The 22,956-nt window shown below is 35.6% G+C and overlaps 1 protein-coding gene and 1 long non-coding RNA gene across 2 annotated transcripts in view; both read left to right on the top strand.

Moving 5' to 3' along the window:
• The window catches only part of LOC127835024 (uncharacterized), a 38,373-nt gene extending 16,934 nt beyond the window's left edge, over positions 1 to 21,439 (top strand). The window contains exon 2 of the mRNA XM_052361206.1: positions 17,520 to 21,439. Coding sequence (XP_052217166.1) covers positions 17,556 to 20,642 — 3,087 coding nt within the window. The 5' untranslated portion in view covers positions 17,520 to 17,555 and the 3' untranslated portion in view covers positions 20,643 to 21,439. The remainder of the gene's footprint in view (positions 1 to 17,519) is intronic.
• Positions 11,343 to 13,084, top strand: LOC127835035 (uncharacterized). Its single transcript, XR_008028314.1, has 3 exons — positions 11,343 to 11,713; positions 11,874 to 12,048; positions 12,439 to 13,084. It is a non-coding gene; the product is annotated as an uncharacterized LOC127835035 (long non-coding RNA).
• Positions 21,440 to 22,956: the final 1,517 nt, after the last annotated feature.

Here is a 22,956-nt window from a genome sequence, read left to right on the forward strand (position 1 = left end):
TAGGTAGGGGGTGGTGGGGTTGCCGAGGGGGGTATAATGTTGGGTGTGGTAATTATATAAGATGTTTAAAAAAACATTGGGGTGGGGTGGGGGAGTTTTGGGGGAAAGGGGGTAGGGGGGGGGCTTGAGAGGGGGGGTTGGGGTTTGTTTTGGGGGTGGTTAATTTATTAGATGTTTAAAAAAAATTAGGAGGAGGGTGGGGGGTTAGGGGGGTGAGAGGGGGGTATAATGTGGGGTGTTCGGTAATTTATAAGATGTTTAAAAAAAATTGGGGGGGTGGGGGGTAGGGGGGTAGGAAGGAGTGAGAGGGGGGTATAATGTGGGGTGTGGTAATTTATTAGATGTTTTAAAAAAATTGGGGGGGTGGGGGGGGGTAGGGGGTTGGGGAGTGAGAGGGGGGTACAATGTGGGGTGTGGTATATTATAAGATGTTTTAAAAGAAAATTGGGGGGTGGGGGGGGGTAGGGGGGGAGTGAGAGGGGGGTATAATGTGGGGTGTGGTAATTTATTAGATGTTTAAAAAAAAATTGGGGGTGGGGGGGGGGTGGTAGGGGGGTTGGGGTGAGTGAGAGGGGGGTATAATGTGGGGTGTGGTAATTTATTAGATGTTTAAAAAAAAACAAGATGTGTTTGTGAAACACAATGTCCCCCTATATGACGTTTGACCTTGAAGGATTACCTTGACCTTGACCCTTCACCACTCAAAATGTGCAGCTCCATGAGATACACATGCATTTCGAATATTAAATTGCTAGCTTCAATATTGCAGATGTGACATTACATGAGCAATTTTGACCCATATATTTGACCTTGAAGGATGACCTTGACCTTGACCTTTCACCACTCAAAATGTGCAGCTCCATGAGATACACATGCATGCCAAATATCAAGTTGCTATCTTCAATATTGCAAAAGTATTCATAAAATAAGCGATTTGGGCCACATATATTTGACCTCTGACCTTGAAGGATGACCTTGACCTTTCACCACTCAAAATGTGCAGCTCCATGAGATACACATGCATGCCAAATATCAAGTTGCTATCTTCAATATTGCAAAAGTACTTATAAAATAAGCGATTTGGGCCACATATATTTGACCTCTGACCTTGAAGGATGACCTTGACCTTGACCTTTCACCACTCGAAATGTGCAGCTCCATGAGATACACATGCATGCCAAATATGAAGTTGCTATCTTCAATATTGCAAAAGTATTCATAAAATGAGCGATTTTGGCCACATATATTTGACCTCTGACCTTGAAGGATGACCTTGACCTTGACCTTTCACCACTCGAAATGTGCAGCTCCATGAGATACACATGCATGCCAAATATCAAGTTGCTATATTCAATATAGCAAAAGTTATTGCAAAATGTTAAAGTTGGCGCAAACAGACCAACCAACCAACAGACCAACCAACAGACAGGGCAAAAACAATATGTCCCCCACTACTATAGTGGGGAACATAAAAAGGAGTTGAACCTGAGAAAATCAAATTGATAAACACTAATCGCGGAACATTAGCTGCAAAAATCTATCAGAAAGATTGGCATTGTGTAGAGAAAAGAGACTTCTGGCCAAAGAAAATATTTTGTAGACGTTGGTACTCAGAGCAACAATGGGGCGCCATACTCCATACGGAAAGTGAAACGCAGAATAGAGCATACAACGCAAAAAGAAGTTATGCTGACAAGTTGTTCCAAACATCGAACTCAAATGCAACCAACGACATCTAAATAATGACCACAATACAATTGATAACTCATACGTGCAATATTCTCACATGCAACGTCCGAGGCATCATGTCGTCGGCAGGCAGCCTCAGTCACCTACTTGATGAACATAGTATAGATATTGCAATCGTGACTGAACACAAGCTGATGCAAAATTCACAACGCTTTCTTGAAACTATACATGCAAACTACACGGCACATTCGATCTGCGAAACGGAAGTGATCCCACTATCTAGATGCGGCAAAGGGGGTGTCGGAATATTATTTAAAAAGACATTGTGTTTCTCCACTAAAAACATTAGCTTGACTGAACATAAAAACATATGTGGAACTAAATTGTGTACTCAAAATTCATTACCAATCTTCGTGTTTGCAGTATATATGCCTCCTGTGAATTACATAATTGAAGAGTACAGTGAATACATTGATTGTATGCAAGGATTAATAAACAGATTTTCTAATGAAGGGATCATTATCATATGCGGTGACATGAAAGTCGATATAACTAGTGAATATCCGATAAGTACTGATCAACGCTCATGCCTATTACACAAATTCCTGAACAAAAACAAATTATCAGCTACCAAAACAATGAGCAAAAGCGACTTCACATTCAAGCCAATGCAGAAAACGCTAGACTATGTGATAATTGGCGATTGGCAAACCGACATAATAGATTATAATAATATAGTGACAGATGAATGTTGCTCCGTGTCGGACCACTTCCCTCTCAAAACTGTGCTGAAAATAACTGTTACAAACTTTGACATTTAAAGTGATGACGTCATTGCATGGAATAAATGCACCCGCATAGATCTTAATAACTATGAAGAATTGTTAAAGGCATATCTTTCATGCATCAATACATGCCAGCTACAGCCTCATACAACTGACATAGAAAATCTGTACGAGCGCATAGTCAAGTGTATTAAAAGCGCATCTAAAGCTTTACCGAAAAGCAAAGTCAACAAAAACGTCAAACCGTATTGGAATAGCTCTGTAAAGGAAACTCATAATGAACAACGCCGAGCGAGATCACACTGGATTGAAAACGGAAAGTTACCAGGTAGAAACAATCTGTATTTCAAACAATACAAAGACTCTAAACGCAAATTTATAAATATGCAAAAAAAAGCCATCGCTGATACGAATGAATTGTTCTACAGTAAACTAAACGCGGCTGCCGACAATATGGACATGCGTCCTTTCTGGAGAATGGTTTGCTTGAAACAAAATAAACAAAAGAGACTATAAATGAAATAGAAGGCGACAGTGGTACCCTCCGGAACCCAAATGATATTTCATGCACATTCAGTACATACTACGAAAACGTGTTTACCCCAAAATACTCGAACATGTATAATGCTAATCTTCATACCAAATTAGACAATAAAGTACAACTGTTCTTACAATCAAACAACTTCTCCAAAGATAAGTGCTAAGCCAAAGACGTATCAATTAAAGAAATCGCAGAAATAATGAAAACGCTCAAATTGAAAAAAGCACCTGGACATGATAAAATCGTAAACAAGCACCTTATATATGGTGGAGAGTGTCTTCTGCATTATGTTAAAACACTGTTCACCCTGATATTACAGGCGACGTATGTCCCATCTGAATGCAAGATCGGAATTATCATCCCTATTCACAAGGAAGGGAAACCGAAAACTAAATGCAGCAGCTATCGTCCAATTACACTTCTTCCGGTTTTATACAAATTCTTCGAAAAACTACTCCACACTAGGATAAGCAAATGGTGCATCGACAATGAGAAAACATTTCCAAACCCCCAACAAAATGCCTACCAAACAGAACTAGGTTCCATTACCGTGTCGTTCAACCTACAGGAATGCATATATTCTAATATAGAATACGACTCCTCCTCGCACGTTGCACTGCTCGACACTTCCGGCGCATTCGACAATGTCCTTCACAACGCGCTATTTATAAAACTACTAGAATTAGGAATAAAAGGAACAACGCTGTGGACGCTAATAAACTGCTACACAGACATCAAAAGTGCAGTATGCGCTAACAGGGTTCTATCCAAGCCATTTCTTGTTCGACAGGGAGTCAGACAAGAGGGAGTCCTATCAACTTGGTTGTATTTGCTTTTCATAGACAAGCTTCTGTGTGATCTGGAGTCATCTGGATACGGAACTACTACGGGCCACCTTCACACCGGGAATCCAACTCTAGCAGATGATCTCACGCTAATTTCATGCAGCGCTCAATCATTACAGTGCCAACTAAATATTGTGACGACATATGTTAATACATGGGGGTACCGCCTTAATGAAGACAAATGCATTTATATGGTCTGCGGTAAAAGTAGAGTGTTGCCTCAGACTAAAGTAAAAATCTACAATAAAATACTGCTCCCTGCAGAGTCAGCAAAACATGTAGGAATAATTCTTCACAGATCGATTAAGTCGTCACAAGCAGTCGACGAACAAATACAAAAGGGTCGCTCATCGGTATTTTCTCTAAAGACAATAAAAGAAACAACGTACGATATTAATCTGTTTAAAATAGCTGATCTCGTCGAAAAGATATCCATCCCCACAGCCCTGTACGGATCAGAACTCTGGTCATCACTGACGAACGATGATATCCTAAAACTAGAATGATTCATCAGATTTACAGCAAAAATTTGTCAAAATCTGCCAACTCACACAAGAACTGACATGTCATTAAGCCTTATCGGTCGGCTACCAATGCTTGCTAAAGTCGACGCAAGAAAACTGATGTTCTTTCATAAACTATGCTCTATGAACACTGAATACCGTACAAAACAACTATTCGAGTATAGACTAGTGCTTTTTAATATCCGAGGCAAATCATCACAGAAAGGGTTCATACCAGACATATATGCATTAATGGAAAAATATAACCTTGTGAACTATTATACAGCGTATTGTGAATCCACCGTGATTCCTCCTAAACTGACATGGAGATGTATAGCAAATGATGCGATACGCCAATATCACACCGAGCAATGGACAAGACGCGTAACAGGGGATCCATAATTTGTGCGATTTAGCGTTGTTCACCGTCACATCCGGGCCGCTCGCATCTTGGCCGCGGCGAGGACCCCCTATGAAACAACGGAAGCCTCCACAGCGGTGCGTGTCCTTGTGAACACACGGATACAAACTTCTGGACATCATTGCAGACACTGTGGTCTCATAGTTATAGACAGCGACATTCATGCTGTCGCCTCCTGTCCAAGACTGAGTGCACAAAGACTTACAGTACTACAAGAGTGCCACATACTCCCCGACACAAATCCATATGATAAAGTGACATTACTCCTTTTAGCGGCCAACTCTTTCAATAATGAGACAACCAGACGTATATGTACTTTTATTCATATGAGTATAAAGTCTAAGTAATCGTGTTTCGACAAACAGATGTTTAATGTATTTCAAGTTAGATTGCATTCAGATGTAAATATTACTTGTGTAAATACTACATGCCTTAACGTTTATATGTCTGATGTATTTATTTAAATGTGTCTATGTATATTTATATATATATATATATATATATAATATATATGTTTATATGTCTAATGTTTATATTAAAATTATTCTGTATATGTATGTTAAATCACTGGAAAGTGGAATTAAAGAGTATATATGTTTATTTTCAACAAGTTGCTGTTATGTAAGGTAATTTGTGTTTGTTCTTATCGTGATCCCTGGTGGTGGAACTGGGGAGACATAGTTAATTCAACTTTATTATCCCAAAAATAAACACACTTTCTTTTCAAACCACATTTTGAATAATTATTCAGGTCCATCTTGGTGAACACAAACAAATATCGATGTCAAAAATAAAAATCTAAGTAAACAAACTGAATATGGCAAGTACATGTAATATTTAATCAATGTCAATAATAGTTTCCACTAAAGTTATCATCAATGTACAGTAATATATTCAATGTCAATAAAAAGTTTTGTGAATCTGTGTTCAATAAAGTCTTGGCTTCATGTATCACTCTTTACAGTTACAAATTATCTTCTATCAAACCCCTATGGTCATGGGGTTTATATTTGGTGTGTAGCATCATATGTGCTCTACCAAGTTTTATTCAATTAATGCCCCATGGGTACAAATTTGCCCTGCCCTGTAAGTTGCTTTTTAGCCTTAGATCGCCTTGTGTCCGTTGTGCAGCGTCAACATTTGCCTTTGTACCGTAATAAACATGATAACGCAAATAATTGTTCTTTGCATTTTATTATGCTCCCCCTAAATTTTTTGGGGGGAGCATATAGTCGCCGCTTCATCTGGTCGTCCGTCTGTTTGTCCATCCGTCCGTGCACCGGGCTATTTCTCAGCAATTTATGACGGAATTGAATTAAACTTTATGGGAAGCTTCACTACCAAGAGGAGATGTGCATATTATCAGCCGGTTCTGGTCGGATGATTTTTCACAGACTTATGGCCCTTTGAAATTTTCTATAAACTGTACATATAGTGCAATTCTTGTCCGGGCTATTTCTCAGCAACTAATGACCGGAATTCAATGAAACTTTATGGGAAGCTACACTACCAAGAGGACATGTGCATATATTCAGCCGGTTCTCGTCGGATGATTTTTCACAGACTTATGGCCCTTTGAAATTTTCTATAAACTGTACATATAGTGCAATTCTTGTCTGGGCTATTTCTCCCCAACTACTTACTGGAATTCAATGAAGCTTTATGGGAAGCTTAACTACCTTGAGTAGATGTTATTTGTGGGTTCTGGTTAGATGATTTATTTAGAGAGTTATGGCCCTTTGACATTTTTAAGTTGCATAACCATCCATGGTATTATTTGTCCAAAGTTTATGCCCCTCAAGACGTTTCCTTTTATCTGAATATATAGTGCAATATTGTGACCAAAAAAACCTTTGGGGAGCATCACCCGTCTCCGACGGTTTCGTGTTTTATCATGATTATAGCGTTTTTTAAGTCAACACAATATCTCTTATAACCTAATAACATGTCATAACATATCCGGAACCTGCATAAGAAGCGCAGAGGCTCCTAAAAACTTCAACAATGATATGCCTGTTCTCTGGTATGTAATGTTCTCTACTGTTCTTTCATACAATGCAGGCAGCAATATATACCAAAACTGACACACATATTGGGTGACAGCTGTCCAGATAATTGACTTAAACAAGAGTTGATTTCTTGATACGGGGAGGTTTTGTAGTGTATTTGACGTTGACTTACATAACTTGTTCATTTACGAAGCATGTACAACATATCATTACAACATCAATTGTCAGAAAAGTATAGTGCTATGCAACCCATGCTCCTAATCATAATGACGCTTCCTATTTTGAATGCTTAATTAAGCTTTCCAATGCCCCAGATTATTGGATTGTGCAATAGTAAAATGGCGGCCATTTTCTGTCGGATTTGGTGGTTTTATTGTCTTTAAATATTTTTTTCTCCATTTTTGCATTTAAAAAACAGCCTGCGCGCTATACATGGGAGCGCGCTATACGTGGAAACCTACGATAGACAGTTCTGTGATCGTTAATTTTCGAGAACACTGACTCTTTGTAATTTTACTTCTGACGTTTGCTTCTTTAATGGAAATTTGTGTCGAAGTGCTCTTGAAAACCAGAGCAACACACAAAACGCATGACATACCGATCGAAAGCTATATGCATACCATATTGCCTGCACTAGGTTGTATGAAAGTCAGAGGATGATCAGCAAAGATATTGGAAAAAAACTTACCTTGCGCGGCTGTTGGTTGTCAAAAAATGACTACTGACATTTTTTTGTGGTCACGTGGCATTTTTTGTTCATTCACAGTGTATCTTGGATTAGTTCAAAAATGGTTCCGGTTTAATTGTTGAAAAACATGGTCGCCAGGGCCCTAGGGGTAGGCAATTTTCCTAATATAGCTATAGTAAAACCTTGTTAACACTGTTTTAGGCCACATTTATTATCCAATCATCATGAAACATGGTCACAAGATTTTTCCCAATGATATCTTGGATGAGTTTGAAAATGGTTCTGGTTTGTTGAAAAAAATGGCCACCAGGGAGCAGGGCATTTTGTCTCTATAATTATGGCTATAGTAAAACCTTGTTAACACTCTAGTGGCCACATTTATTTTCTGTTCATGAAACTTGGTGAGAAGATTTGTCCTTGTGATATATTGGACGAGTTAGAAAATGGTTCCGGTTGCTTGAAAAACATGGTCGCTAGGGGGCGGGCCTTTTGCTTTATATGGCTATACATGTATATGGCAATAGTAAAACCTTGTTAACACTCTAGAGGCCACATTTATTGTCCATTCTTCATGAAACTGTGTTGGATGATTTTGTCATTATGATATCTTTGTCGAGTTTGAAAATGATGCCAGTTGATTGAAAAACATGGCCACCCGGGGGGCGGGGCTTTTTTTCTTTACATGTATATGGCTTTAATAAAACCTTGTTAACACTATGAAGTCTTATTTATTGTCCAATCTTCATGAAACTTGGTAAGAACATTCGTTCTAATGATATCTTGGATTATTTCGAAAATGGTTCTGGTCTGTTGAAAAACCGGCCACCAGGGGGCAGGGCATATTTCCTAGCCCTTGTCAAAAAAATAACCCACTTTCATACCAAAACACACTTAAACCAACATAAAACTGTGTTTTTTCTGAGTTTTTCTCAGCGGAAGTTGGTTTTTGCTATTAAAAGCGAGTTTTATGTGCGCTAAACTGTGCTTAACTAAGTTTAAAGTTGATTATTTTAAGAAGATGTGTGTTTAAGCGAGTTTTTTCTGTAAGGAGTCAGTTTTTTGTGTGTCAAAAGTGAGCCTTTTTATTTATGAGTTGGTTTATGTGTGTTTAAGTGTGTCTTTTTGTTTTATAAGCGAGTCTTTCACAACAGAAGTTGATCCTTTTAAACAGAAGTGGGTTTAAGCGAGTTTAAATTGGTCTTTTTGTAAATAATTTGAGAGCTGAAACCAGGCTAAAAGACTCACTTTAACACACTTTTCAATAAGTTGGTATTTTGTTTATAAATAATACTCATCAATGAAACAATAATTCTTCAACTAGGTCTTTGTTTCATGTTTATAGCCATATATAATACAAGTCAATTGTAAAGGGGCTTTTTTACAGCTTGTTTGCCATTGTCCCTATTGTAAATGTGTGTGCTCCCCATAATTTTTTAGTGAATATTGGATGAAAATGGCTCTTTCAGAACATCACAGGTTCACAGATGGACAACAAGCATACATGCCATAATTTTTTAGGACCAAAGCGGGACATTCCATAAAAAAAAATTGTCGGGACATTTGACCCAAAAGCGGGACACCTAAAACGATTTATCATTCCACCTTTACTGTACTCAGTATAGTACTAACAAATACTCTTGATACTTTTATTTAAGACATAAAAAATCTGATATGAAGCATGGAATCTAAAACATAACAATAACAGTTTTATAAAATAAGACAATAGCAAACAACGAGGATAATATTCATCTTTTTAGAGTACAAAATCTAGAACATTACGACAACAATACTCATAATATTACTTTCAATGGCAAACATTAACGCAGGGGAGGCTATCCAGTACACTGAAAGTACGGGTTACAGTAAACTATCTACCGAACAGTTACATCAGTTACACACGGAATGCGCGGCTGTACACATTACAGAGGTAGGTTTTTGGTGGAAGCAAACCGTCTTTGTGTTCATTTTAACTCTCAACAACGCCTCAACCGTTTTTACACCAACAAAAACAAAATGACAAAAGAAGTCTATGGTTGCTTTACTCGAATTATTTTTCTCTAATGTTAATAATCATATTTTGTTTTCTTCTTATATACACAGATTAAACTGAATTGTGAATTGTCAGGCGCTGTATTGGGGTAGTGTCAAACTGTCATGAATAACAACACGTTGTTTTTATTACAATAACATAAGACAAGATGGGTACCACTTTTACTGTTTGTTGCGATGTTTTTTTTTAAGCATGTATCCATGCGCCGTTTGTTACTTGTCAATTGTCGCGGCTTTATTGGAGTAGGGTCAAACTGTCATGCATAGCACCTCGTGGTTTTTAGCTTAATTGGAGTAGGGTCAAACTGTCATGCATAGCACCTCGTTGTTTTTATTACAATTACACCCAATTACACTAGACAGGATGGGTATCACTTATTGGACTGTTTGTTGCGATTTTGGTATATTGCACATTCGGATTATCCCGCTATTTATGAACTAAACATTGAATGTAAAAGACTCATTAATGACGTAGAGTTAATTTTACAAAACAATTGTTTTGTAAACCGTTTCAAACAAATACAAAATTAAACACATTTTCAACATTTATTTCATTATAATACAACTATCGATAGCAATAAGCGACCACTATCTTGAAGACCACCATGGTGTAAATGCCTGATGAAATCAATAATTAGCCGATAAATCGCTGATAAGGTGTCATAAACAACACTGGTACACACGATAAGTAGAATCGGACTGTTAATTGGGGGCAATAAAGGGATTAGCGGGGGTAAGTGTTAGCGAAACAGAGCTTGAATAGCAAATTTTATTGGGAACCTATAGACCTTACATCGTTTTTTACGAATGTCGGGACAAATCGTCTCATATCGGGACGGCGGGACAAAGGACCCAAAAGCGGGACTGTCCCGCCGAGATCGGGACGTATGGCATGTATGCAACAAGTATCACTGCCAAAAACTATAAAAATGATAAAACTTAGTTTAATACCTGAAAATGAAAGAGTTTGTGTTTCACTTAGATTTTTTTTTCTTTATATTTGTTTTTATTATAAACAATATCTTATGATTGTTTTATGTCTTAAAATTATTTTATTTTTTTTAATTTTAAAACAATCTTATATGATTGTTTATATTTGTTTAAAACAGTATTTACTTGTTAAATCTGCATATTTAAATAATTTTGGTATTGGAAACATTATTTTGGAAATAATCTATTAATTTGTGTACATAAGTTATGCAAGATTTTGATATTTTCATATGATACCATTATATCCATTTTCTTAATTTGCAATAAAATAATAAGATGCCAAACATGACCTGTGTTACATAAACAGTCAACAAAATAACAAGACAATACCTAAAAACACCCCTTTTCACACCACTAACAATAAACAGATAACAATCTGTCAGGCATTCAGAGCTAAACAGGGTACTGATTATCAGGGGCAGATAAGGCTACTGATAGGGTTTGCCCAGACATAAGGCTGGAATGAGGTATAAGACTTTTGATTGGTTCAATTTTTTGCACAGGAAATTATTTGAAAACAACAACTTTTGAAAAACAAGCTGGTTTCAGCAATTAAATTGAGCTAAATTAAATTAACATTAAGACTTATAAAATGTATTGAAATACTGTCAGCATGAAGTATTGTGTGATGAAAACAATGTGTATTTTACTACAATTTGGAAATCAACAATAAGTTTGTTGGAAATCAAGTTCAACTGTGTTTTTTGTGAATATTGAAGAACAGTTTTAACAGGTTTGTATTGTCATTTCTTCATCCTTTTTGTTATTTAGTTTACTGAATTAATTATGATCATTATTATATTATGTATTGTCACTGGGAAATGTAAATTGATAAGTTAATGTATTGCAACTTAAAGGAAAAACAACACAATTTGAAGCAAAAATAGATGAACATACACATGACAAAGTGTAAATGTTGTGTACAGTGAATTATTGTGGTTGTGTTTTATGATTATTGTCATCTTTATTGTTATTTATAGATATTTCTGGTTATTACTGAACAGATTTCTTTCCCTCATATTTTAATTTTGAAGGTTAAACTCTTGCCCCAAGAGCAAAAGGGGTAATCATACTACCTGATGTATGGACTTTTACACCAGGCTTTTACCCTGCACGAGCTGGCCAACTTGAGGGGAACTGAAGTGGGCAAACCTCGCCCTGTCCTTGAACAAGAAAGCTGGATTTGTTGAGAGGTAAAACTATACAGGTTATTGCATTTTAAAAGCGTCACAATTCTGACCAATGTGACAAATATTTTTAGAGTTTGAAATGTGATGAAAGTAAATTACAAGCTTTGGAAAATTACCAATTGTAAATATTTTGTCAAAACTCCTTTTCTTTTTTTGGTTCCAGAGTATCATTTAAGCTGAAATCCAGCATGAAACAAGGGAGGTGATGGCCATCGCACAGGCCATGTGCCGACTATTCACTTTCCACCAGCTTGTAACTTGCTCCATGAAGGGAGCAACAACTACAACTGGGTCACCAAGACCAAGCCTCCCCGCTGCTGAGAGAAATGCAATCATTGGTACTTTTTCTTCATCATAAAAATTTGAAGTACCAGTTATCCATATAGAAATTCAATACACATTCTACAAATATTTTTCAGATCACTTACTGTTTACAGTCGCATAAATGATCATTTTATTACATCATTTGTGAAAAGGGAGAGTTTTTATAATCCAAGTGACAGTTAACAATAGTTTTTTTTTTATTCATGAAGACAGGGATTGAAAAACTTTGTCCGTGTCTCTAGTCACTGTCTCCAGGACAATCAGTAATAAACTCATTTGTGTTGACTTACTTAATATGCAAATATTTAACCTCTTTTTCTGGCTAGAGTATTTTCTATTTAAGAACAGATTTTGTTGTTTTTTTTGCATGTTTTTAAAATGAATAGTCTATTATATTTTTTCAGATGTCATAGCCAAAACCTTTGACAAGCCCCTGGTTGATGTTGAAGAAAAGATGAGAGGTTGTTTAAGGCATCTGCGGCTGATGCACAAGTAGACTGAAGTCTTTGTAAATAAAATGTGCTGTTAAAATGATTATTTAACCATTGTTTTCACTTTGTTATATTGATTTGCGCCTGTTTCAACAACATTAACTTATTTTTATGCTCCCGGTAGGGTCTCATATAGCAGTTGAACTGTCCGTCTGTCTGTCTATCCGTCCGAAAACTTCAGCATTGGTCATAACTTTTGCAATATTGAAGAAAGCAACTTGATATTTAGCATGCATGTGTATCTCATTGAACTGCACATTTTGAGTGGTGCAAGGTCAAGGTCATCCTTCAAGGTCAGAGGTCAAAATCCAATGGAAGACATAAGCAAAGAGAGATAATTTCTAAACCTGCCAAATGATAAATAGAAATTTTATTTCAAAGCGGCGCAGTAGGGGGCATTGTGTTTCTGACAAACACATCTCTTGTTTGTATTTATTCCATACAATCTTACTTTTTTCAGTTCTTTCTTTGTGTTCAATGTTATGTTATAACACTATTATATTTTATTATAACAATGCCATGTCTGTCAAAATAGTTTTATCATGCTGTGTATATGGATATATATGTAAAGTTTTATGTTTATATCGTTTAAAAAAGTAATTAGAATTTATTCATGATATTTTTGTTCTTATAAAAAAGTTTTTCAGTTTTCAAGTGGGTGAAAAGTGGGTTTTTACTGAGCATTTAACAGGTTTTAAAGCTAGTTTTAACTGCGTTTAATCTGTGAAAAGCATACATTTAGCTCACTTAATGCTCAAATAAAAACCCACTTTTAACTCGCTTAAGAACAGGAAAAACCGACTTGATGTGTAGAAGCGGGTGTAAAAGCCAACATAAAGAAGGAAAACACACTAACTTTTAACCAACTTAAGTTGGTAAAACTCGGTTTTAAAGCGTGTTTTAACTGGGTTAAATCTGAGTTAAGCACACATTTAGCTCACTTAACACTCAAACAAAAACCCACTTTTTAACTCGCTTAAGAACAGGAAAAACCGACTTGATGTGTAGAAGCGGGTTTAAAAGCCAACATAGAGAAGGAAAACACACTCACTTTTAACCCACTTAAGTTGGTTTAAGTTAGTTTTAGTTGGTTTAAGTTGGTATAAGAAGGTATAAGCGTGTTGGTTTATGTGAGTGAAATCCAGGTTTTACCTACAAAAAACCAAGTCGGTAAGCAAAAAGTGTGTTTAAAAGACACGCTTTAACTCGGTGCCAATACCGCAGGGTTTAACACGGTTTTAACACGGATTAAAACCGGGTTTTGCCCACTTTTTTGACAAGGGTATGGCTATAGAAAAACCTTGTTAACACTCTAGAGACCACATACATCTTTCGTCCAATCATCATGAAACCTTGCCAAAAGATTTGTCCTAATGATATCTTAGACAAGTTTAAAAATCGTTCCAGTTGCTTGAAAAACGTGGCTGTCATGGTGCGGGTCATTTTTCTTTAAATGGCTATATATATGGCTAATTATTATAGTACCACCTTGTTAACACTCTTCAGGTTACATTTATTGTCCAACATTTTTTGTTATCTGGCTACAGTAAAAACTTGTTAACACTCTTAAAGTCACATTGAGTGTCCAATCTTCATGAAACTGGGTCAGAACATTTGTTGGATGAGTTCAAAAATGGTTCTAGTCTGTTGAAAAACATGGCCACCAGGGGGGCAGAGAATTTATCCTTATATGGCTATATTAAAACTGTGATAGCTCTCTAAAAGTTACATTTATAGTTCACTGACTTCATGGAATTTGGTCAGAACATTTTTCTAATGATATCATGGGCTGCACAGGATAGGTCAGTTTTTTGTATCTCAGGTGAGCGACTTTACACCTTTTAGGCCCTCTTTTTTTCCATTTACATGCATAGTTATAGTGAAATCTTTTAAAATATCTGAAACTGCAAAAGGAGAAGTTTGGTTTTTGGCATGTAACATTGTGTCATGGTCCTCTACCTAGTTTGTTAATAACATGTCCCTGGGATGAAAACTGGCCATGCCCAGGTATTACAATATTTATGTAAAATAATATAGCAAATAATTTTATAGCCTTCCTTTGTTATAAAGTACTATCAGTGTTTTCAATGGGGCAGTGTCCCTTTCCATTGGGAAAATCTAGTCGTTTGACCAAAATTTTGAAATAAGTGTTGTTAAATTTGCTAAAAATACTTAAAAATTTATAACAACAAATGAAAGCAGTTAGTTTAGTGTAACCTTGCGCTCAATTAAATCCGGTTTTACAACACATCGCATTCAATAAATAGTGTCATTTCCGGTGTATTTTTCCATAGATTGTGTTTGTTTTTTAACCTGATTGTTGTTTTTAACTGAATTGAGTCAAAATAGATAATATTACACAAACAAATAAAGCGAGGTCATCAGTCACAGGAATGTGCCAATCGACCAAGAATGGCTTCACGAACAATCTGTGTACAAAAAAGAAGAACCGTCTTTCCCACTTCACATTAGCAGGTTTAATTCTTCTGTGCAGATAGGGTTGTAAACACCTCAGTGAACAACACAAATCAAAGTTTATTGAAATTTGCATACAACAGAGAGACATTATTTTGTGAGAGATGAAAAACAATAAGTTATTGATTTTTTTTAGCTCAACTGTCACGAAGTGACATGGTGAGCTTATGTGACCGTGTGATGTCCGTATGTGCGTGTATGCATGCGTGCGTCCGTCAACAATTTGTGTAGACAGTAGAGGTCACAGTTTTCATCCAATCTTTATGAAATTAGTCAGAATGTTTACCTTGATGAAATCTGGGTTGGGATTGTTTTTGGGTCATCTGGGGTAAAAAACTAGGTCACAAGGTCAAAAACTAGGTCAAATAATAGAAAAACCTTGTGTAGACAGTAGAGGTCACAGTTTTCATCCAATCTTTATGAAATTTGGTCATAATGTTTATCTTGATAAAATCTGAGTTGGGATTGTATTTGGGTCATCTGGGGTCAAAAACTAGGTCAATAGGCCAAAAACTAGGTCACTAGGTCAAAAACTAGGTCACCAGGTCAAATAAAAGAAATACCTTGTATAGAAAATAGAGGTCGCAGTTTTCATCCAATCTTTATCAAATTCGATCAGAATGTTTATTTTGATGAAATCTGGTTCAGGATAGTATTTGGGTCACCTGGGGTCAAAAACTAGGTCACTAGGTCAAATAATAGAAAAACCTTGTGTTGACAATAGAGGTCACAGTTTTCATCTAATCTTTATGAAATTTGGTCAGAATGTTTATCTTGATGAAATCTGGGTTGGGATTGTATAATAGTCAGGTGAGCGATTCAGGGCCATCATGGCCCTCTTGTTAGTTTATTAGATTTTGTTATTTTTATCAAGTTTTATTTTATGCTCTGATGGTTTATACTTAGAGAAATATCAGTGAGAATTATCAATAATTTTCATTATTTGACCGCAACTATTTTTAGATATCTTTGGTTTCCCCATTGTGATCCCTCAATGTTACCAAAGGCGATAACTAGATGCATTGAGTGTTTATAAAAACATACGGAAAAGCTTCCCTTTAACATACATGTTATAGCATTCGGGGCGCCCAACTGGAAATGATATTGTCTGGAATGGAAAAAATACAAAAATATTTATTTTTATAAGCATACAATAAAAAAAATGTTTTGGATTTGGTGGAATATTGATTTTAATTCACTGGTGATCATACAAAATATATGTTCACTCATGGATGCACCACTGGTGAAAATATCATTTTCTATGATCACTCATGAATTCAAAATAAATATTCCACTAAATCCAACAAACATCCTCTATTTATTAAGTACCAAGTAATTGATAAGAGTCAAAATTTTTAGCTCGGCTGTTTTAAGAGAAAACCCGAGATATTGTCATAGCCAGCTCGGCGTCCAATATGCTTATTGTAAATACTTAAATTTGTTCTAATAGTGTCTCAGCCCATATCAAATCTGTATCAAAACCATTGTTTCCTACAGAGAAAAAAACTTGCAAAATCTGTATTTATTACAAGTAGCTTAGTTTCTACATATCTGTGGTGACTTACTGAAGGCCTTTAGGCACATGTGTTCCACTATAGAATATATAGTCCCAAATTCTGTGATTTATCCTATTTAACAACAACGGCAAAGGGGATTGCACTAAAACTTTCACAGGTATATGATTTTAATGAAGATTAAATAAAGAGCGAACTTGTTTGTGACAAGTTTTGGAAGAATTATGACCATTTATATTTGTTTTAACTATAAAATTATAGTCCTAAAATGTTGTGTTTTCGACTCTTTTATGACTGCTTTGTAAATTGTGTTCAACTTTTCATAGCTGAAGTAGTTACAAAATTATGCGAATAATTGAACAATTAAATTAATTATAATTACATGCCTTGTTTTCAAAGCAAGAATACTTTACTTGTGACTTATCTGGTGTCCCTTGTATTCATACACAATTGCTATAGATATGCTCATCTAATGAGACTACATTTGACTGCATTTCAAGTTTACATTATCTTATCAGCTGCGGTTTTAAAGTCTTTACTCTTAGGCAATACACATTCTAATATGCAGTGCATTCCATGAAGATAACAGTTATTAAATCTGAGTTATATTTGGGAATAGCAATTTTGTGTTCATTTTGAAGAAAAAAGTTATATTGATTAAACGTAAAGATAAAAATTCTTACATGTAGGTTGCAATTTATAGAAATAGGTTCTTTTGTTTAACATTTTGAATGACTTGTTAGGATATGATAATGTTTTTTATCCAGATGAGTTCCCAAAGGATAGCAAGTAAATTAATTTGAAACAGTAAAACATAATAGTAAAGAATGTTATTGATTCTTGTTGTAACTTAGTATTTCTTTTCATTATGATCATGATAAAGAAGATGTTTTCATTCTTGACAGTGCCAGTCTGGAAACTACTATTTATATCATTAATAAAAAATAAACTTAAACAATAGAATATGATAGTAAACAAAATCAACTCATTGTTTATATTTTTCAGATTACCTTCACAGATAATTGCCAATTGTCCCTTAAAATGGACATGGGGAATACAGAGTCAGACACAACACCCGTAAATGCTGAAGGTCAGGGAGGAGATCAACAGTCTACTGTGAATTTTGAAAATGGTTTGAATTCAGGTGAGATAAGAATATCAGAGGCTCATGAAGTTAGTGCAGTTTTATCAGAAATTGTTGATTTAACAAAAGCCAATGAAAGTACACTGACTCAAGTATATACTGATAATTATAAAGATTCAGTGGCACAAGATGATATGTCCAGTCTAGTCACAGCTAGTGGTGCTGATATTAGTGAAGCTAGAGCCAATAAAAGTTCACTGCCTGAAGTTCCTGGTGCTTATATTATTGACGCTACAGCCAGGAAAAGTTCACTACAAGAAGTAGCTGATGCTGATAATAGTGAAGCTAGAGCCAATAAAAGTTCACTACCGGAAGTAGCTGGTTCTGATAATAGTGAAGATAGAGCCAATAAAAGTTCACTAGCGGAAGTAGCTGGATCTGATAATAGTGAAGATAGAGCCAATACAAGTTCACTACCGGAAGTACCTGTGGCTGATATTAGTGAAGCTTGTGCCAAAAAAAGTTCACTACCGGATGTAGCTGGTGCTGATAATAGTGAAGCTAGAGCCAATACAAGTTCACTCTCTGAAGTACCTGGTGCTGATAATAGTGAAGCAAGTGCCAATAAAAGTTCACAATCGGAAGTGGCTGGTGCTTATATTAGTGAAGCTAGAGCCAATAAAAGTTCAATACCGGAAGTAGCTGGTTCTGATAATAGTGAAGCTGATGGTGAGTGTTATGTTCAGTCTTGTCATGTGAAAGGGGCCAGTGAGGTTGATAAAAGTGAATCAATCAGCACTACAGAAAGTCCAATTACACAAATATCTGCTGCTGCTTCTAATGAATATAACAATCATACCTTAAAAGAAGATGGTTGGTCCTTTCAAGTGAAAGTTGCCAGTTTTACTGATATATGTTCTAGTAGCGACACAACAAAACCAGAGGAAATTCGTCTGGTTGAAAAGTGCCCTGATATTGATGGTCAAGTCAAAGCTGAACAAGGTGATCTGAAAGGTGATCAGGCTATTGATGCGAGCTGTTCTACTTCAATAAAACATCAACAATGTCAACCATGCTCTTTTGATGATGAAGAACGGGAAGCTAGTGGATTTTGTGTCAACTGTTTAGAATATATATGCAATGACTGCAGTCGTGATCATCGAAGAAATAAAATCACACGAGATCATGTGGTTTTAAAGGGAGATGAAATGCCTGAAGATTCTACACAGTTTGCTAAAATTAAGGACTTAATGAAATGCCCACTTCATGCTGAAAATGATATCTCTTTTGAATGTAAAGATCATGGGAATTTGATCTGTGTGTCATGTTTTACCGAGAATCATAGAAAATGTGAACATGTGCTTGATATAGCAGCCAATGAAGATGCCAAACAATTTATGATGCAAGCTCAATTAAATCAATTTGAGGTTTTGAAAACGAAGTGCAGAATATTGGCTGAAAAAAAGGAATGTGACAAAAATGTGCTCATTAAAGAGCGTCAGGAATTGGAAGACAAAGGGCGAGCTCTTGCAGCTGATCTAAGAGAACATCTAGCGGGATTGGAAGCTCGATTTGAGAAAAAACTTGGAAATCTGTTTCGCTTTGAAATATTTAAATTATTGAAGGAGACAGACATGATTACCGAACATCAGAGGACTTTGGATGAACTAAATAGATTGGTTGCAACTGTTGGAAGACATGGCAGTAAGAAAGAGGTAATTATTGTTAATAAGTACATCCAGGACAGGCTAAAAAAATGTGCTGAAGAACTAGATCAATCAGATGGTAAGGAACAAAGACATATAAAACTGACACAAACATTTGACAAAAAAAAAATAACTTCCTTGGCTACTTTGACACTTATGAATGAATCTTTAGAGCAGACGCAAAACAGTAGTGATATTTTTCCTGATGCATGCGGTCCTGATGTCAAACATCTAAAGAAAGAAAAAGAGAAAAAAGAAGGTATGCATGTCAAAAAGAAGCCCAATAAAACAAATGATGAAGTTCCAAAAGAAGAAACAGAGAATAAAGCCAATCCCACCAAAAAGGTGTCAAGAAAAAAGAACAAAGGCGCTGGCAGTCAAGGTTCCTCAAAGCAACAAACCACACACATTCAGACCAATAAGAAAAGTACTGGTAACATTTCCTCATATATACCTAGAGATTTAGAACCTACGGAGAAAACATCTCCAGATCCAAATTTGTTCATGAATAAGTGTCTTGAAAAGAAGTCCTTCAATATAAGATATAAAACAAATGTTGGAACATGTTACATAATTGATTGCACTATGCTGTCTGATGGACAGATGGCATTTCTTGACTATGATAATAAGTCGCTAAAGCTTTGTTCCCAAGATTTTGTCATTAAAATGATGTTAGAGTTTAATGACAGACCAGTTAGTATTTGCAGTCAATCAAAGATGGATGGTGACACTTCAAAGATATTCATAAGCTTTGCAAATAGCAAACAGATTTTACATTATAAGGTCACACCAACGGCAATGACAAAAGCAGGAAGCTTTTCTATTAGTTTATATCCAATATGCATCAGAATGGTTGATGAAAGTTTACTGGTCCTGGCATCGGACAGAAAAAGACACAATTATTCCGATGGATTACCTGAAGATACTGTTGTAATAAGTTTGCGTGGACATAATGGGAAATTAATTAAGGAGAAAAAGTTAAACCTCTCAGATTCAAAGGTTATTTTAGTTTCTGGGTCAACCCTTATATCAGCAGGTAGGGTCATTGCAGGTCATCACTTCGATCCTCAGTCGGACGATTGGATTGGAAAGCAGAAATGGGTTTTGTCGACAGATCAGCTAGCACCATATGTTGATGTAGATACAAATGGGAATGTCTATGTTTGTAGTGCATACACTGATGTTGTTCAACAAGTGATGGTTTCTCAAATTCCACCATTTTTTAATAGGGCCTTTCTTTCTGGTGTTAAGCAAGCAACTTGTTTGTTTGTTGATTCAGAAAGGCAAAGGATAATTGTTGGTGCAAAACTCGATGAAGTCGAGGTGTACACTTTTTAACATTCTTGTATAAAAAATTGTTTCATTATTGCTATGAAATTTCAGGGTTTTTTCACTGTTATCATAAAGCCAGGTGCCATTTGTATAAATTTTGTAGTAATGGAAACATTTTCTTCAGTTAAAAAAATCAAGATATTTGTAAACTTTTAACTTTCAAAAATTGAATGCATTTTCATCATTTGGCATGTTGTAAACTGGAAGCATAATGATTTTTATGTCCCCCACTATAGTAGTGGGGGACATATTGTTTTTGCCCTGTCTGTTGGTCTGTTGGTCTGTTTGCGCCAACTTTAACATTTTGCAATAACTTTTGATATATTGAAGATAGCAACTTCATATTTGGCATGCATGTGTATCTTATGAAGCTGCACATTTTGAGTGTTGAAAGGTCAAGGTCATTCTTCAAGGTCAGAGGTCAAATATATGTGGCCAAAATCGCTCATTTTATGAATACTTTTGCAATATTGAAGATAGCAATTTGATATTTGGCATGCATGTGTATCTTATGGAGCTGCACATTTTGAGTGTTGAAAGGTCAAGGTCATCCTTCAAGGTCAGAGGTCAAATATATGTGGCCCAAATCGCTTATTTTATGAATACTTTTGCAATATTGAAGATAGCAACTTGATATTTGGCATGCATGTGTATCTTATGGAGCTGCACATTTTGAGTGTTGAAAGGTCAAGGTCATGCTTCAAGGTCAGAGGTCAAATATATGTGGCCCAAATCGCTTATTTTATGAATACTTTTGCAATATTGAAGATAGCAACTTGATATTTGGCATGCATGTGTATCTCATGGAGTGCATGTGTATCTCCTGGAGCTGCACATTTTGAGTGGTGAAAGGTCAAGGTCATCTTTCACAAGGTCAAGGTCATCCTTCACAAGGTCAAGGTCATATATAGGGGACATTGTGTTTCTCAAACACATCTTGTTAAACTGACAACTCACATGTAACATTAGAATGAACTTCACTATTTATTATATCACAAAGATTAATTAAGCAAATGTTTACAATGTCTTCAATATTATTGCAGCTTTCTTATTGTTCATGTCAACACTACATTCTGATAGGATTACCAGACTGCATGACATTTTTTTATTCCATGATGAACCCTCATTGTATGCATTTTAAAAATGCATGTGTATTCTACTTTTTTATGCAAGTTGTCAAACAATGACATTGATTTGCGCAGATATGAATTTAAACACGTCAAACAGATATGAACTTTAAACGAGTTCTCAAACAATGACATTGTTTTTCATTTGTCAAAAGCGATGTGACGTTATTTCAAATTATGCTTTATTTTCCCCCAGCATACCATACACCAATGGAGAATATGACTAATCAATTCTTAAAGGAATATTTTTATCAAAGTCAATGAAGAAAAGGTGATCTGTAGATATTTGCATCGATTTCTGTTAAGGCTGTTCTTAGTGAAATGTATTAGGAATGAAGAGTGATTATGTGAGTCAATTGTGATGTGCATTATTTTATATAAATGTCAACTGTGTTTTGTGTGAAGTGTTAGAATGCATGTATAATATGGTATGCAAAAAGTGTGTTATGTTTGTATAACATGTTTATATTAAAAACTGTTATGCTTTCAGTATGTTAGACGTTTAAGTTGTTACCTTTCTGTGTAAAGAGTAGGGATATGTTCTAATATTGTGTGATTTGTGTTATGTCTCAATGGCAAATTTTCTGAAGTGTGTCATGCATGAAGTGAATACTGTGTGAAGCGTGCTGTAAAGTTTACTAAGCGTCAGGACTGTAAGATGTCACCTTTTATTGTTAATTATTGTATTGTTATGTCAGAAAGCAATCCATTATTATACCAGCATTGCACTGTTTGCTACTGATTATGTATGGTATTAGGTGTTGTTTAATTAATGTTTAAATTGATGTTGTTCTTTTAAAGGCACTTCGAATGCTTTACATTTTCCCATTTTCCTCAATTATTTAGCAACTGATTTTGTCAAAGTTTTTAATATAAACAAATTAACCATATTGTAAAATCTGTTGGAAAATATATAAGAATGTATCCATGATAAATTATCACTAAATGAGATATATATCACTCTAACATAAAATCCCACACAATGACACAATTAAAATATAGTTACTTTCAATGAAAATCATCAAACAGCCAATCTCTATCAAACATATATTAATTAAGTGTCCATTCATGGTTGCTCAGTATCATCTATGACAACTAATTGCTGTGGTGACGGACTGACACATTCATCTCATTGGGAACCCATAATATCAGCTGAATGTTGATTGAATGTTCATTCATACCCGTACGATACA

The sequence above is a fragment of the Dreissena polymorpha genome, chromosome 6 (genome assembly GCF_020536995.1).
Source record: "Dreissena polymorpha isolate Duluth1 chromosome 6, UMN_Dpol_1.0, whole genome shotgun sequence".
Classification (NCBI taxonomy): domain Eukaryota; kingdom Metazoa; phylum Mollusca; class Bivalvia; order Myida; family Dreissenidae; genus Dreissena; species Dreissena polymorpha.